This window comes from Neofelis nebulosa, chromosome 14, assembly GCF_028018385.1.
Source record: "Neofelis nebulosa isolate mNeoNeb1 chromosome 14, mNeoNeb1.pri, whole genome shotgun sequence".
NCBI classification, from domain to species: domain Eukaryota; kingdom Metazoa; phylum Chordata; class Mammalia; order Carnivora; family Felidae; genus Neofelis; species Neofelis nebulosa.
The window spans coordinates 47494254-47509910 of NC_080795.1; the positions used below are offsets into that span (position 1 = coordinate 47494254).

Consider the following 15657-nt stretch of genomic DNA (forward strand, 5'->3'; position numbering starts at 1 on the left):
GTGCGCAACGTTTCTCTCTCACAAAGTGAGCTGAAAGACCATCTACCATTGGAAGGTCCTGCAGGAGTGTCAGCCAAAAGGTACACCCTCTTTTCGAATGGAGCGACCATAGAGGACCCACGGTGGCTAAATTTCCATCTGTTAATCCAGGTGTTGCCCTCACCAGTCTTGTTGCTTGTCCATGTTATGGTATTATGTGTTACAGCTGTTATTGAAATACAATATGCCATCCTTACATTTTGGTTCTGTTTCAATGAGCAAACGACAGAGGGCCAGAAGACAAGTGCCAAAGCCTTTCTGGGCTCCTGTAGCTTGACAACTGGGGTCCTGGCCCAGGGAGCTGCAGAGGACTGTCATGGTATTTGGGTGTTTGAGTCACTGTCACATCCTCTGTAAGAAATTACCGTGTCAATTACCAAGTTTGGCTTGGTTAGGGTTGATAAATGACTCCAATCCCTTTCTGTCTCTTGAAAATTCTCCAGGGGCACCGAGGTGGCTCAGTCGGTTAAGTGTCCGATTTCGGCTCAGGTCATGATCTCACGGTTCGTGGATTTGAGCCCCACATCACTCTCTGTGCTGACAGCTTAGAGCCTGGAGCCTGCTTTGACTTCTGTGTCTCCCTCTGTCTCTGCCCCTACCTCACTTGCACTCTGTCTCTCTCGCTCTCAAAAATAAACGTTAAAAAAAATTTTTTTTTTAATTCTCCATATACTCTACTCACTTTCCATGAGGATTTTATAACCGGGAACTTCTATGTCATCGAAATATAGTAGAATCCTGTGGCCACCCAGGGTTCACATGGAGTCTGTGTCATTACTGTTGCTTCGTATGGGTATTACGCAGCGTGTCTACAATATGTCTTATTTACAAAGTAGCTTATACTGCCATTTCAATGAAGAGATGTGGACTGGTATATAATTTGCAAGCCATTTCATTTTTTTTTAATGTTTAAAAAAAACTTTTTTAATATGAAATTTATTGTCAAATTGGTGCAAACCATTTCAAATGTAGATTCAACCAGATAAAAGTTTTTAGTCATCGTTAACGTATTGATTCCATTTAATGCATTGCACATATCTATTTACAATTAGAACTCAGAGGTTTAAATGAAACCTGCTTCCTCACACAGTCACACGCATTCTAATATTCCTTAATAAAGAGCAATCAAATAAAAATGATTTGGCTCCTAGAAGGCCAGAAGATGGAAAGCCCAAGTGCGAAGAGGCTCAACTTAATCCTCATACAACCTTGTAAAGACCATTATTACTTCTTAGGGGCCTAGGGGCTTTATAAATGCAATGTGGCAGCTGCTTTAGTGTTAACCTGCCCTTCTCCACTCTGGGGGAGTGCAAATTAACCATGTAATGTATATAAATTTGGTGGAAAAGGGATCATTTCTCTGATAATGAACCTCACATTTCTCTTGCTTTCAAGTACGAAACGACTGGTGGCCTTAGTGCCCATGCCCAGCGACCCTCCGTTCAATACCCGAAGAGCCTACACCAGTGAAGATGAAGCCTGGAAGTCGTATTTGGAGAATCCCCTGACGGCAGCCACCAAGGCGATGATGAGCATTAATGGTGACGAGGACAGTGCTGCTGCCCTGGGTCTGCTGTACGACTACTACAAGGTAGACCCTGCAGCCCTGCCTGCTCCTCTTCAGGTCCCCAGAGAACGGCCCGCCCCTTCCCCCCCCTGGTTGGTGGGAGGAGTGGAGAAAACTTACTAGTTCCGAGGTCACATTGGAACTCAGCCTGTTCTGTTCTCCTTGCCTCCCTGCTTTCCCATCGCTGGAGCAGAACTTCACCACCCACCCACGGGAAGTTTTCAGTTGGGGATAATGACTTCTGTGTCCTCTGTTCACATGCATGTATATTATCTGCATATAACTCCTACTTCATACCATATTGCAAATACTTCCTTGCTGCCATTTTCACTTTATGATTTTTGGTCAATAAAAAGATGACAGGGGCGCCTGGCTGGCTCAGTCTGTAGAGCAAGTGACTCGATCTCAGGGTTGTTAGTTCAAGCCCCACGCTGGGCATAGAGATTACTTAAAAAAAAATTGCATTGAGTGCTATACTGTAATTTAGTCATCACTCAGTTTTTGGGCCTTTAGGTTGCTTTTAGATTTCTCTAATAATTATTATATATAATATATATAAATATATAAATATATATATAAATATATAAAATATATATTATAAATTATATATACATAAAATTATATACACTATATAAAAATTATATATATTATATATATATAAATTATATATAAAAATATATATTTTATATATAAATATAAAAAAATATATAAATATAATATAATAGTATAATTATTAAAAATAATAGAAACATTTTCTTTTTAATTTAAGTTCAAATTAGTTAACATACAGTGTGGTCTTTGCTTCAGTGATTCATCTCTTACATATGACACCCAGTGCTCATCCCAGAAAGTGCCCTCCTTAATGCCCATTTGGAGTTTCTAGATTTATTGATAATTTTAGTTTTATGAAAGGAATATTCCAATGAGTGCTTTTGCAGCAATTCCAAAACCCACTTTTGTTATAACCCTTGTTTCCATGTGTTTTGATGGGCACTAAATATTTATTTAGAAAAATCCTTGAAACAAAATGAATGTAATTCACTTACCTTACAAAAATACCTGCCGTGTAATACCTTCAAAATAGGACTATTTCAGGAAACGAAACAGGAAACAGTGGTCTGTTTCTTACGAAGGGATGACCAGTTCCCTTAGCGCTGGTGAAGTGTAAAAAATCAACAAGTATTTACCGAATGAGAAGATTTACTGCCAGCTTTGATTGTAAACACCGTTCCTGTGTAGGCTGGGAATTGGCACAAAGGTGACAATGGCTGTGTTTATGTTGCTAGTCGGCACAGTGAACGCTTTATTTTTGAACAAGAACTGAATCCCCGCCCCTGCCCCCTCCCATCATGAGATCACCCAAGAGGAACAATTTTCCTTTTAGTTAGCTTTAATCTCTTCCTCTTTTCCTCCCTGTTTCTTGCTCTCTGTGTCCTTCCAGCTCTCCACTTTTGCACATTGTGTTGTTTCCTTTCTCTGTCCTAAACCAGAGTTCTCATACTCTCCAAAGATCTCCCACCATGAAGAGTGACCCTGATGTAATCACTTGGGTCATTACAGCTTCCTTTTATAACTATATTAAGTTAACATGTTGATAGTTTGGTAAGACATTGAAGAACTATACTAAGAAATGTCTTGAAGTAATATATTCTAATTTTTTACAAATAGATTTTATTCCATCCCGTTGTGGTGGGCGTCATTTCAGATAGCTGTATTAGATGGCAATTCCTTTGTATTGATGAAAAGAGAAATATACCTCAAAACCAAATAATTAGTAATTTATAAAAGCAATGTATTTTATTTCCCATAGGTTCAGAGGATAATTATTAGTAAATGTGGTACCTAGTTACCTCTCCTCTTGCATATTCTTAATATTTAAAGGAAAGTTGAAACATTGCTGTCTGTAAATATGTTGAGATGTAGAGTAAGGATTTTACATAAAACTCAATTTGTTGTCAAGTCTATAACTCTACTGAATTAACATTTTTCCTGATTAATTTATTAATTTAGGATAGAAACATTTTTTAAATGTTTTTATTTATTTTTGAGAGAGAGAGAGTGCATGTGCAAGCGGGGGAGGGGTAGAGACAGAGAAGGAGACACAGAATCTGAAGCAGGTTCCAGACTCTGAGCTATCAGCACAGAGCCTGGCGCGGGGCTCGAACTCATGAACCACGAGATCATGACCTGAGCTGAAGTCGGACGCTCAACTGACTCAGCGACCCACGCGCCCCTAGGATATAAAACTTTGAAATAAAATGGTTTCTGAGACTGTGTGGACAAGTAGAGTTACATGGCTCCCTTTATGTCACACAAGCTTGATTATGTTTTTGCTTGAAACATTTTAAACGTTGAAGAATTAGTCTTGTTTCCCAAAACTGTGCCCAAGTGGTCATTTTCAGGCCTGAGATCTCTGACATTCACAACTTATATATGCTGGTATTAAAGATTAACAGAGTTAAATCTACTTTGAGGATAGACCTTCTTTCTGTATAAAGTAAAATATTAATGAAAAAAAAGAGATTCTGTTTTTTGAGTTGTAAGCTGTGGAAAGTTAAATTATTGTAACAATTCCTGCCGTTTTGTCACTTAAATTTGATAGATTTTTTTTTTATACTGCTTTGGAAGTGCTAATAGATTCTTTTTTGTAAAATACACCATTTTTCCTCATTGCTAAGGTTGGACTGCATCACTCCTCAAGGGACAGTAGTGGGCTTTGTCACAGAGAAGAGTGTGTGATACCCAGCAGGCACTCAAGAAATGGTGATCCCTGTCCTTGGAAACTGCAAAGGCATATCTTGGTATAATAGTTCACACATTTCAAAGTCTTTTCCTGTACATTTTTAAACTGTCACCATAGGATCACTGCAGTGAAGCCCATCAGGTTTTATATTTTATACTTCAAGCAACTAAGTGGGATTTATTCAAGGTCAAAAGACAATCCTGTGAATTTCCTAATATCCATTCTATTACACTGTCTGTATTAGTCTGAGGGGCTGCCATAACAGAATTCCACAGACTGTGTAGCTTAAACAACAGAAACTTATTTTCTCAGTTCCGGGGGCTGGAAGTCCAAGATCAAGGGGCTGGCAGGCTTGATTTCCGGTGAGGCTTCTCTTCCTTCCTGACTTGCAGATGGCTGCCTTCTGGCTGTGTCCTCATATGGCCTTTTCTCTCTGTGTATTTCTTTGTGGTCTCTTCTTTTTCTTATAAGGACATCAGTCTTATTGGTCTAGGGCCCCGCTGTTATGGCCTCATTTAACCTTAATTACCTCCTGCAAAGCCTGTCTCCAAATACAGTCACGTTGAGAGTTAGGGCTTCAACACATAAACTTTGAGGGGAAACCATTCATTCAGTTCATAACACTGTCCACCACTAGAAATTGCCTTTTTTTTTTTTAAATGTTAATTTTATTTTTGAGAGAGAGAGAGAGAGAGAGAGACAGAGTGCGAGCAGGGGAGAGGCAGAGAGAGAGGGGACACTGATCCGAAGCAGGCTTCAGGCTCTGAGCTGTCAGTGCAGAGCCTGCTGTGGGGCTTGAACTCATGAACCATAAGATAATGACCTGAGCAGAAGTCAGATGTGTAACTGACTGAGCCAACTAGGTGCCCCAGAAATTGCCTTTTTTTGAACCCCATTTAAACATGGGTTCAAATTTTTAAAAATCCATTCAAAGCTTATTAGATGGGATTTATTAAAAATAACCAAATTGCAGGGCACCTGAATGGCTCAGTCGGTTAAGCATCTGGATTCAGCTCAGGTCATGATCTCACGGTTTGTGGGTTCAAGCCCCACATTGGGCTCTGTGCTGACAGCTCAGAGCCTGGAGTCTGTTTCAGATTGTCTCCCTCTCTCTGCCCCTTCCCTGCTCACACACTCTCTCTCAAAAATAAATAAACATTAAAAAAAATAAAAAAAAATAACCAAATTGCTACAATTCTCAAAATTTAGGGGCTCAAATATTAGCTTAGTTTTATATCCAGTTCAAGCTACTTATCAATAGCAGCTCCAAAGTCAAGTGTGAACTTTTGATGAATTTCAGGCATGACAGAAAAACATAACAGATTCCATTAGTTAGTTAATTTTAAAAGTGGTTTGACTCACTTTATCTTCATTCTCCCCTGAAGGAGCTGGTGGTTCATATTTATCTGATTCCAGCTCTATGAAAATAGCTTCTTTGGCTAGTTGGTTCCTAACTGTTCTGTTGACTGTAGAGTGCTGGAAACCAGTCTGTTGACTGGCTTGTTTGTCCATTTATATAGCCACCTATTTATCCATCCATCCATCTGCATATCCATCTGTCTATCCATCCATCCATCCATCCATCCATCCATCCATCCATCCATCCATCCAACAAATTTTCACTAGCTGTGACCATCCAACAATGATGATAAATATGGAGGTAGAATGGGTATCCAAAGGCAGAGAGGACTTTGATGGCTCTGCTGAAAGAAGGAGCATTGCATGTTTGAGATACAGTGTGACTATATACATGGCAGTGATGGGGCCACCCAAAACTGAGGTGGAATGTTTTTTGCAGCCATGTTCTCAAGAGTAATTGGAAGCATTGGAGAATTTTAAGTAAGAATATAGTGGGATTAGACTTGCCTTTTTTTTTTTTTTTTTTAAGTTTATTTATTCATTTTGAGAGAGAGAGAGAGAGAGAGAGAGAGAGGGAGAGAGAGAGAGAATCCCAAGCCGGCTCCACACCCTCAGCACAGAACCTGATGCGGGGCTTCGACTCAGGAACCTGTGAGATCATGACCTGAGCCAAAATCAAGAGCCAGACACTCAACCGATTGAGCCACCCAGGCGCCCCTAGACTTGCATTTTAAAGGCCAGTCTGGATCTTCTTAAAGGATCCAGAATGGATTTGCTGGGACTGAGTGACAGAGAAGAGAGACCATTTGGCAGGCTGATGCAGCAGCCTAGGGAAGAGATGTTGGAGGCTGAACCAGGAGGCAAGCGTCCAGAGGAAAGTGGGTGGATTTGAGTCACATGGGATTTAGCTTAAATGTCTTCAAGACTCATATTAGAGCATGTCTCAGAATTTCCTTTCTTTTTAAGGCTGAATAATATTCCATTATGTATATACCACATTTTGTTTATTCATTCATCTGTAGATGGACATTTGGGTTGTTTCTAGCTTTTGGCTATTGTGAATAATGTTGCTTGAACGTTTATGTTTTTATATTATCTGTCATCCTCAGTTGATAATAGGAGCTATGTTTCATTCACCTCATTCCTTTTTTTTTTTTTAATATTTATTTATTTTTGAAACAGTGTGAACGAACGGGGGGAGGGCAGAAAAAGAAGGGGACAGAGGATTGGAAGCAGGCTCTGTGCTGATAGCAGACAGCCCTATGCAGGGCTCAAACTCACCAACCATGAGATCATGACCTAAGCCGAAGTTGGACACTTGACCAGCTGAGCCACCCAGTTGCCCCTCATTCACCTCATTTCTATCTACAGTGTAGACTGTAGACCCTCGACACTGGCACGTGAACAGAAGACTTAAAATTGGCTTATTTTTATTTAACAAATATTATAAAATATTAGATACTCCAAGTACTTTGAAAAAAATTAACTCATTTAATTTTCCTGAAAGACGCTCTGAGTTATAGTACTGCCATTGAGCGTGGTTTACCGATGGGGAAAGTGAGGCAGAGCTTAGTTACTGATAGAGCTGAGATTCGAACCCAGACAGGTCTGTGTCTTGACTGGTAGCCACCTTGCTATGCTGTCTCCTTCATCCATCTGACTGGCTTGCGTACGTATCCAGGTGAGTGGAAACTGTAAGAATTTCTAGAAGAATCCAGAAGAGGGATGTTTCTCATAAGAGCTCTTTTATGTCAAAATAGTGAGGGCTGCATTTGAGTGCAAAGGTGTTTGGCTAGCACGAAGATGTGGAGATGTAGCAAAAGAAAACAAAACAAAATATATAAACAAACAAAACATTCATCTAACCAACCCACCAAATCTAAACCCACTATTCATATGTTTGGAAACTATGGCAGAGATATGTGAATGACCCGTGCTGCAGTAGGGTGATTGGATGGTGGTCAGAAATGCGGCCGGCAGGAGTTTCTTTTCTCTAGTAGTACTTTTCAATAACCTTTCAGGTAATGTGCTGGCATTGTGGTTGCAAAGACAACACTAAAAGTGCGTTAGAAGAAGAATTTGGAAGCAAAGCTACAAACTCTATGGGGATGGTGGTTAAAGGCTGGCCCAGGTATATTAGATGCTGCTCTCCCACTAGATAGTGTAGCCCCACGTCTGGTTTGCTGCCCTCCGTGTCAGCACCCAAAGTCCCTCATCAGAGTGGCGGGTCAGCCCCTGTTGTTCAGCAGGATGCTTGTTAACGCATGATGATGTGGTTTGTGAGTTCTGTCTGCTTCAGCGTCCAGATTTGCCGTCCACACCTGGTGTTCCTTTCCCCTCATTCACTTCCAAGGTGGGGAGGGCTTGGGCGGTGGTCGGGTCCAGGCAGAATTGCCCCTGTCAGCAGTGCATAGCAGAATCATGATCATTATGGCCTTCTGTTTATCATCACCCCCGTGTGTCTGATGCATTGTCATTGCCACTCGGGCTACTCGCCTTTAACCATCACCTGCCTGTAGCAAATTTGCCACCTCTTCCCGGAGAACATTCCACCTCATTTCTTTGCTTCTGCTGGTCTCTAGCTCTGCACATAGGTCACAATTGCATCTACGTGAATCTCACTGATGGTTGGTGATATTTCTAGGTTCCTCGAGACAAGAGGCTGCTATCTGTAAGCAAAGCAAGTGACAGCCAGGAAGAGCCGGATAAAAGGTATGGTATTATGTAAAGGGATATGCCTGGCTCCCCAAATAATTCCTTTTCGGTGTTTTTGAAAACCATAGTATTCAGCTATAATTTTTGTTCTTAAGGGAAGATGGGACCAAAAAGTTTAGCCTCTTCTCTCTGTCTTTGAAGAGTCTTGACCAAAACTGGATCTCTCAGTAGGGACCACAAATTGCATCCAAAGGGTCATCAGCAGGCTCTTGATGTACCCCCTTCCTGGAAGCCTGGATATCCCGAGTTAGAGGTGAAATGCTGGCAAGATAGCGTACTGCCGGGGTCAGCTCTTGTGATCGATCCCATGGCTGGGTAATTACAATCAAGCCCTTGAGGGAGTGAGCCCTGTGGAGATTGCTTTTGATGAGGGGGAGAGGAAGGAGACTGGGCTGTTTCTCACTCCAGGAGGCAGTTGGTAGAGAACCAGGCATGGCAGCACATACTGTGAGGGGGCAGGGGCAGGACAGATGTTAGGAGATCGTTCTATGACACCCCTTTTCCTGCGATCCTGAATTAAGAACCGATTGAAACACAAGACACAGACAGATTGAAAAGGAAAAAAAAATTCAGTTTTCCTTCTGATTAAGCCAACAGAGAATGCCATTTTTGAATCTGCAGCTTGTAACATGTCAATCCTGACTTAGGTATGTCTACTCACCTAGTCTCAGGCAGGACTGCAAGCCTCCCTGAAGGGACAGGCCACTGTGGTATGGCAGGGGTGACTGGAGTCCTCTCTGTATGGCCGGGATGAGCCAGATATAAAGAGGGAACCAGAAGGGACTGAACCACCTTACTCAGCTACTTCTCCCAAACTCATTAATCAGATATACCCCTTTCCTGCAGAGGAATAGGGGAGAAACCACAGTGCTTTTCCTTTGGTGTTTCTTCCTAAAAAAAAATTTTTTTTTAACATTTATTTATCTTTTTGGGAGACAGAGAGAGAGTGAGTGGGGGAGGGGTGCGCGCGCGCGCGCGCACACACACACACACACACACACACACACACACACACACAGAATCCAAAGCAGGCTCCAGGCTCTGAGCTGTCAGCACAGAGCCTGATGCAGGGCTCAAACTCAAGAACAGTGAGATCATGACCTGAGCCAAAGTCAACTGCCCGACCAACTGAGCCACCCAGGCGCTCCTGGTGATTCTTTCATATGGAAATATGAAGTCAGGAGAAATGAAATCCCCTGCTAGCTCATATATCCAGATCTTACTTGGCCTTGATGGGACCTGTTTATGACACGAACGGCAGCAGGAACCACCCCACCGGCCAGCAGCCCTGGGCTGTGTATCACCTCCAAAGTACACCCTTAGCAAAGGTTAAGGCTGTCTGCATCTGATGTGCAGTTTTCAAGGAATCTTCTGATGCTGCACGCTGTCTTGGGGACCCTAGTTGGTAGCAGTGATGACAGGGAGAAGGAGCCTGATACTCTTCAGATCTTGTGACTTTTCCTCCCGTTAGCCGGTATTTATTAAGCCAAGCAGGTGCAGTCTGCTAAATCGTATACCAGTATTCATAGAAGGGTCAGGGAAAAACATGTCTAAAGTATGTGCTGCGTCTGCATCATAATAGAAGAGACCATTTGTCGTTACAGCATCTTTTAGAACGACATCGTATTTTCATGGTTATTTTGTGATTTCGGTGGAGCAGCTTCAAAAAAACTGGCAGTGGGGTACAGACAAAACTACCTTGTGTAGACGAATTATGACCTCGTAGACTTCAGGTCAAATGTAATTTGGAAGGATGTCATTTGATCTGCAGCATATTCAGGAATTAAGGTGCCATGTGCTTGCATGGTGTCATTATAACTGTCTGTATATAGAAGTTGGTACTTGGAAAAATAACTGAAAGTCTGGCATGACCCAGATTTTTAAATTTTTTTTTTTTTTAACGTTTTATTTATTTTTGAGACAGAGAGAGACAGAGCATGAACAGGGGAGGGGCAGAGAGAGAGGGAGACACAGAATCGGAAGCAGGCTCCAGGCTCTGAGCCATCAGCCCAGAGCCCGACGCGGGGCTCGAACTCACGGACCGTGAGATCGTGACCTGAGCCGAAGTCGGCCGCTTAACCGACTGAGCCACCCAGGTGCCCCGTGACCCAGATTTTTTAAAAAGCATATTTAATGTGCCGTTCGTAGCCTTGCGTTTTTTCCCTCCTATTGCAATATTTGGTTCAACTTTAAATTCTATTGCGGGTGAGCCAGTAGCTCACGATAATTCTTACTTTGCTATAATCAGCCATTTTTTTGGATGTCTTTCTAAAGTTCTCTAGCTTCTAAAACTACCGCTGTTCTGCAGAGGCAGTTACACATTCTAGGAGGACGCTGTGTCTATTATTTCCTCATCGTGTGGTAATATCGATGGTTCAGCTAGGTTTATAGTTTATAATATAGGTTTATTTACATTTATTTACAATATAGGTTTATACGACTCTACAGTTCACTTGTGTTGGCTTCTAAGAATGCCCCAAATATTTTGACTTGGTGTCTCTTGTTTGGGATTCGTGTGTCTTGCGTGGATTAGAGAATTAACAAACTTAGCTTGAAATGGACTCTAAGCGCAGTGGGGTTGGTTAGCTTTGAATCTGTTGACGAAGGCAGTAGGTGTGTGCTTATAAAGGTCCAGAAGAGTAGAAACTGGACACTTGGTTTGGTAGCTAATCAGTGTAGACCAACCAGCCCTTGTACATCCAACTCACAGGACGTTATCCACATGTATTACTAGTTAATCCTCCACAAAAGAGTCTGGGGTAAAATTAGTTTGGGAAATTCCGGGTTATAATTAAACAGGCGAAGGAATGCCTGGGAGCCTTTTCTGTGTTCGTGATGTTTGTGACCCACCCAGGCTGGGTTTGTCATGGCAATTTTTGTTTTTGTTTTTTGTTTCTTTTGAATACTGATTTTATCACAGACTCCTGTCTTTGAGGACCATCTGTTAACATCCCATGCAGTATTCTAAACAATGGAGTTTTAGGAAATGCTGACATAAACGGGTGGTCTGGGTTTGGCATCATCTAGCTAACTGGACTCAGATTAAACGTAATTTCTAAATTTCACCGTGTCTTATATGCAGATTCACTGTATTGCTCTGACCACGAAAGCAGGTCAAAGCCAGGATGTAGCCTGGCAATTTTATTTTTTTAAAGAATTACTTTCTGGAATGATTTCTACAGGTTTGTGACAGACTCAGAAAAGTTTAGGTATTTTTCTGGTGCCTTTATTCATGTCGGAGCCATTCTTTCCTCAAGCTTCATTCACTTTGAGGTTTTGTCTGAGAAATCAAAGCTAAAAATGCACAGTCCTGCTGGAGAGCTAGGCAAGCTCAGAGGGGCCAGGAGAGGTCAATTCTGGGAAGAAGCAATTTTATTCAAATAGTTCTCTCTCTATGAGAGATGCCAGTTAGCCCACACTAGTGGGCTAACTAATTTAAAGCACACACACACACGCTAGTTCAAAACAAAACAAAACAAAACACAGACATTGGAGATAGGGCTCCATGCAAAATATGTATTTTTTTTCCCTCCATATCATTCAGAATAATCTATAAATGAGAGGTGCCCCAAATTTTACTGACCACAGGGAATTTGCTAGTAAAATCACTGTGCTATCCACAATACTCTTCCATTGACGAATTTCTCTTTGCTTCTGCTCTCTCCCAGAATTCTGTAGTATAAGTGGAAAGTATTTTATCCTAGCCTGGTGAGAATTAATTTTCCAAATCCTTTCCTTTCTCTTTGTACCAGTCAGGAGGTCTGAGATCTGAGAGAGCTTGTTTTACATAAGCCCAGTGACGCCACTCTCTGAAGCTCCAAAAATAATTCAGTGCTAAGGGTATCAATGAGCTTGTGTTGTTTCTCCATTTAGTGAAAATATTTTAATGATAAATTCTCATTGCCTTTTGTCTTTCCTGCAAGGAGGTTAGCCCACAGAACAGTGAAATATATTCTTCCCACTGCCCCCCTTCAAGTTCTTGTCCCGCCTCCACCTTAAAAAAATTTTTTTTTAATGTTTATTTAGTTTTGAGAGAGAGAGAGAGAGAGAGAGAGAGACAGAGCATGAGCGGGGGAGGAGCAGAGAGAGAGGGAGACACAGAATCGGAAACAGGCTCCAGGCTCTGAGCCATCAGCCCAGAGCCCGACGCGGGGCTCGAACTCACGGACCGCGAGATCGTGACCTGAGCTGAAGCCAGACGGACGTTCAACTGACTGAACCACCCAGGTGCCCCTAAAAAAAACTATTTTATAACTTTTTCTTTTGAAAGTTTTCAAACATATCCAGGGATAAAGAGGACAGTATAATGAACCCCCAAATACCCACCCCATTCTCCAGGCTCAGCAGTGGTAGTTTTTGGTTACACCTGCTCCATGTCTACCTTTTCTCTCTCTCTCTCTCTCTCTTTTTATTGCAGTAGTCTTTGAAATAAGTTCCTGACATCATGTCATTTCATCTCTAGCTGCTTCTCATTTATATCTCTAAATAAAAAGGACGTTTTATTACATAATCTCAAAATCATTATCGTAACTAAATGAACAATACTTCCTCAATAATCACCTCACTTGAGGTCCATAGTCAATTGCCTCAAAGATCCCATTGTCTCAAAACACCTCTTTGGCTTTTCAAATCAGGATCCAAACAAGATCTACTCATCCTGTTTGATTGTTATGCCTTTCAAATCTCTTACTCTAGAACAAGCTTCCCACCCTCCTTTCTTTTTTTCATGCCTCTAACTTATTGAAGAAACCAGGTCAGTAAGATGTGTTACATTCTGTTTGTATGATTGTTTCCTTTTGATTTTGTTTAAGTTATTCTTCCATCCTTCTGTATTCCCTGAGAGAAATACAGAGTTAGATCTAAGGCTTGCCTAAATTCAGGGTCAACTTTTTTTTTTTTTTTTCTTCCCCTTTTCCCAACTGCACTTTATAGGCGGGGTAATTTGCATGGTTCCGGGAACAACTGTCCTACCTCTAGTCATGCGAAGATCCACTGCATTCCCTTGTAAAGTTCACCATCAGCTTTTTCCCTAATGGCATTAACATCCACTGGTTGTTGCTGGCACCCGTTATTTTATTAGGAGTCGCAAAGTGGTGATCTTTCTAATTCTGTTATGTTGGGGGGGGGTGGGGGGGGTTTAAACATGCAGAAACTGCCTTGGCACCAGTGAAGCCCAGAGTAATCTGACCGGAGGAGAAAACCGAGTGCAGGTCCTAAAGACTGTTCCAGTGAACCTTTCTCTAAATCAAGACCACCTGGAGAACTCGAAACGGGAACAGTACAGCACAAACATCTCCGAGAGCCCGGCCATCATCCCGGTGTCCGGAATCACGGTGGTGAAAGCTGAAGATTTCACACCCGTGTTCATGGCCCCGCCCGTGCACTGTCCCCGGGGAGATGGCGAGGAGCAACGTGTGCTTATCTTTGAACAGACCCAGTATGGTGTGCCCTCCATGGCCAGCCATAGCACCTACCTCAAGGATGACCAGCGCAGCACCCCCGACAGCACTTACAGCGAGAGCTTCAAGGACGGGACCGCAGAGGTGAGTCCCTGGCTGTGTCCGCAGCAGCCAGAACCTCAACCCAGAACCCCCAGCTAGTTTTGTTTCTGTTTGCTTTTGGAGTGGGATCAAGTAATTGAAACTGTGAGTTCAGAGTTTTCAAAACATGTGTTTGTATAACAAGGTTTTAGGGGCGCCTGGGTGGCTTCGTCAGTTAAGCCTCTGACTTGATTTTCGTTCAGGTCACGATGTCATGATGAGATCATGCCCTGAGACAGGCTCTGCTTAAGATTCTCTCTCTCTCTCTCTCTCTCTCTCTTTCTCTCTCCCCCTTCCTCCCTCCCTCTCTCTGCCCCTCCCCTGCTCGTGCGTTCTCTCTTCCTCTCAAAAAAGTTTTTTTTAAAGTTTTCATTTGATTTTTTATTTTGAGAGAGAGAGAGAGGTAGAGAGAGAGAGAGACAGAGAATAAGTGGGAGAGGGGAACAGAGAGAGAGAATCCTAAGCAGGTTCTGCACCATCAAAGCAGAGCTTTGCATGGGACTTGAACTCACAAACTTTGAGATCACAAACTGAGCCATAGTCAGATGTTTAACCTACCAAGCCACCCAGACACATGTATTTTAATAATTTTCTAGACCTCGTCTAGTTTGTAACCTTCCAAAAGGTAGCTAAAGATGTTGCCTGTGCATTTTTTGAAACAGTGTGACTCTTTAAGACCTAGTATGATTGAATACTCAAGAAAGAATTTGTATTATCAGCAATCAAGTGTGTATATGCATGTACATTTTATACTTTACAAGTAGAGACCACATATTCTTTTCATGTGCCTGTAGAACTTACAGAAACAAGGTTCTTTGCTCATTTGTTTTAAATTCACCAGCTTGAGGGGTGCCTGGGTGGCTCAGTCGGTTAAGCGTCCAACTTCATCTCAGGTCACGATCTCGCGGTTTGTGAGTTCGAGCCCCGCGTCGGGCTCTGTGCTGAGCTTGGAGCCTGGAGCCTGCTTCAGATTATGTGTCTTCCTCTCTCTCTGCCCTTCCCCTGCTTGTGCTCTGTCTCTCTTTGTCTCTCAAAAATGAATAAATGTAAAAAAAAAAATTATTAAATTCACCAGCTTGAAAATTGTGGTAGTTGTATCAGAATCAACGTCAGAATCAATAGGAAAGTTCCCTCACCCGTAAAGTTTTCTTGAGCCCCTGTATTTGAAGCCTTCTCCTCTCTCTTGCTCTGGGCAAGCACTAACCTGCGTTCTGTCACTATAGTTCCAATTTTTCTTTCACTTGAGATTCTTCTATTTTGTTGCTTTTGTTAATCGTTTATTTACTTGCTAAATAGTATTCCATGGTAAGCATATTATCACAATTTGTTTGTGATATATCTGTTCACCAGTTAATGGACATATTTTGTTGCTTCTGGTTTTGGCTATTATGAGTAAGTAATGCTGCTGTGAACATTCACATGTATGCTTTTTTTTTTTTTTTTTTTTTTAATGTTTATTTATTTTTGAGACAGAGAGAGACAGAGCATGAGCAGGGCAGGGGGCAGAGAGAGAGGGAGCCACAGAATCCGAAGCAGGCTCCAGGCTCCGGGCCGTCAGCACAGAGCCCGACGCGGGGCTCGAACTCACAGACTGTGAGATCGTGACCTGAGCCGAAGTCGGCTGCTCAACCGACCGAGCCACCCAGGCGCCCCTACGTGTATGCCTTCATGTGGACGAATGCTTTCATTTCCTG

At 42.2% G+C, this 15657-nt stretch overlaps 1 protein-coding gene across 3 annotated transcripts in view; it reads left to right on the plus strand.

The window, feature by feature from the left end:
• The window catches only part of GRHL2 (grainyhead like transcription factor 2), a 173955-nt gene that overhangs the window by 50271 nt on the left and 108027 nt on the right, over positions 1–15657 (plus strand). For all 3 annotated transcript variants that reach the window (XM_058698717.1, XM_058698715.1, XM_058698716.1), the window contains exons 2-4: positions 1435–1630; positions 8353–8420; positions 13573–13966. In XM_058698717.1, coding sequence (XP_058554700.1) covers positions 1463–1630; positions 8353–8420; positions 13573–13966 — 630 coding nt within the window. In that variant the 5' untranslated portion in view covers positions 1435–1462. The remainder of the gene's footprint in view (positions 1–1434; positions 1631–8352; positions 8421–13572; positions 13967–15657) is intronic.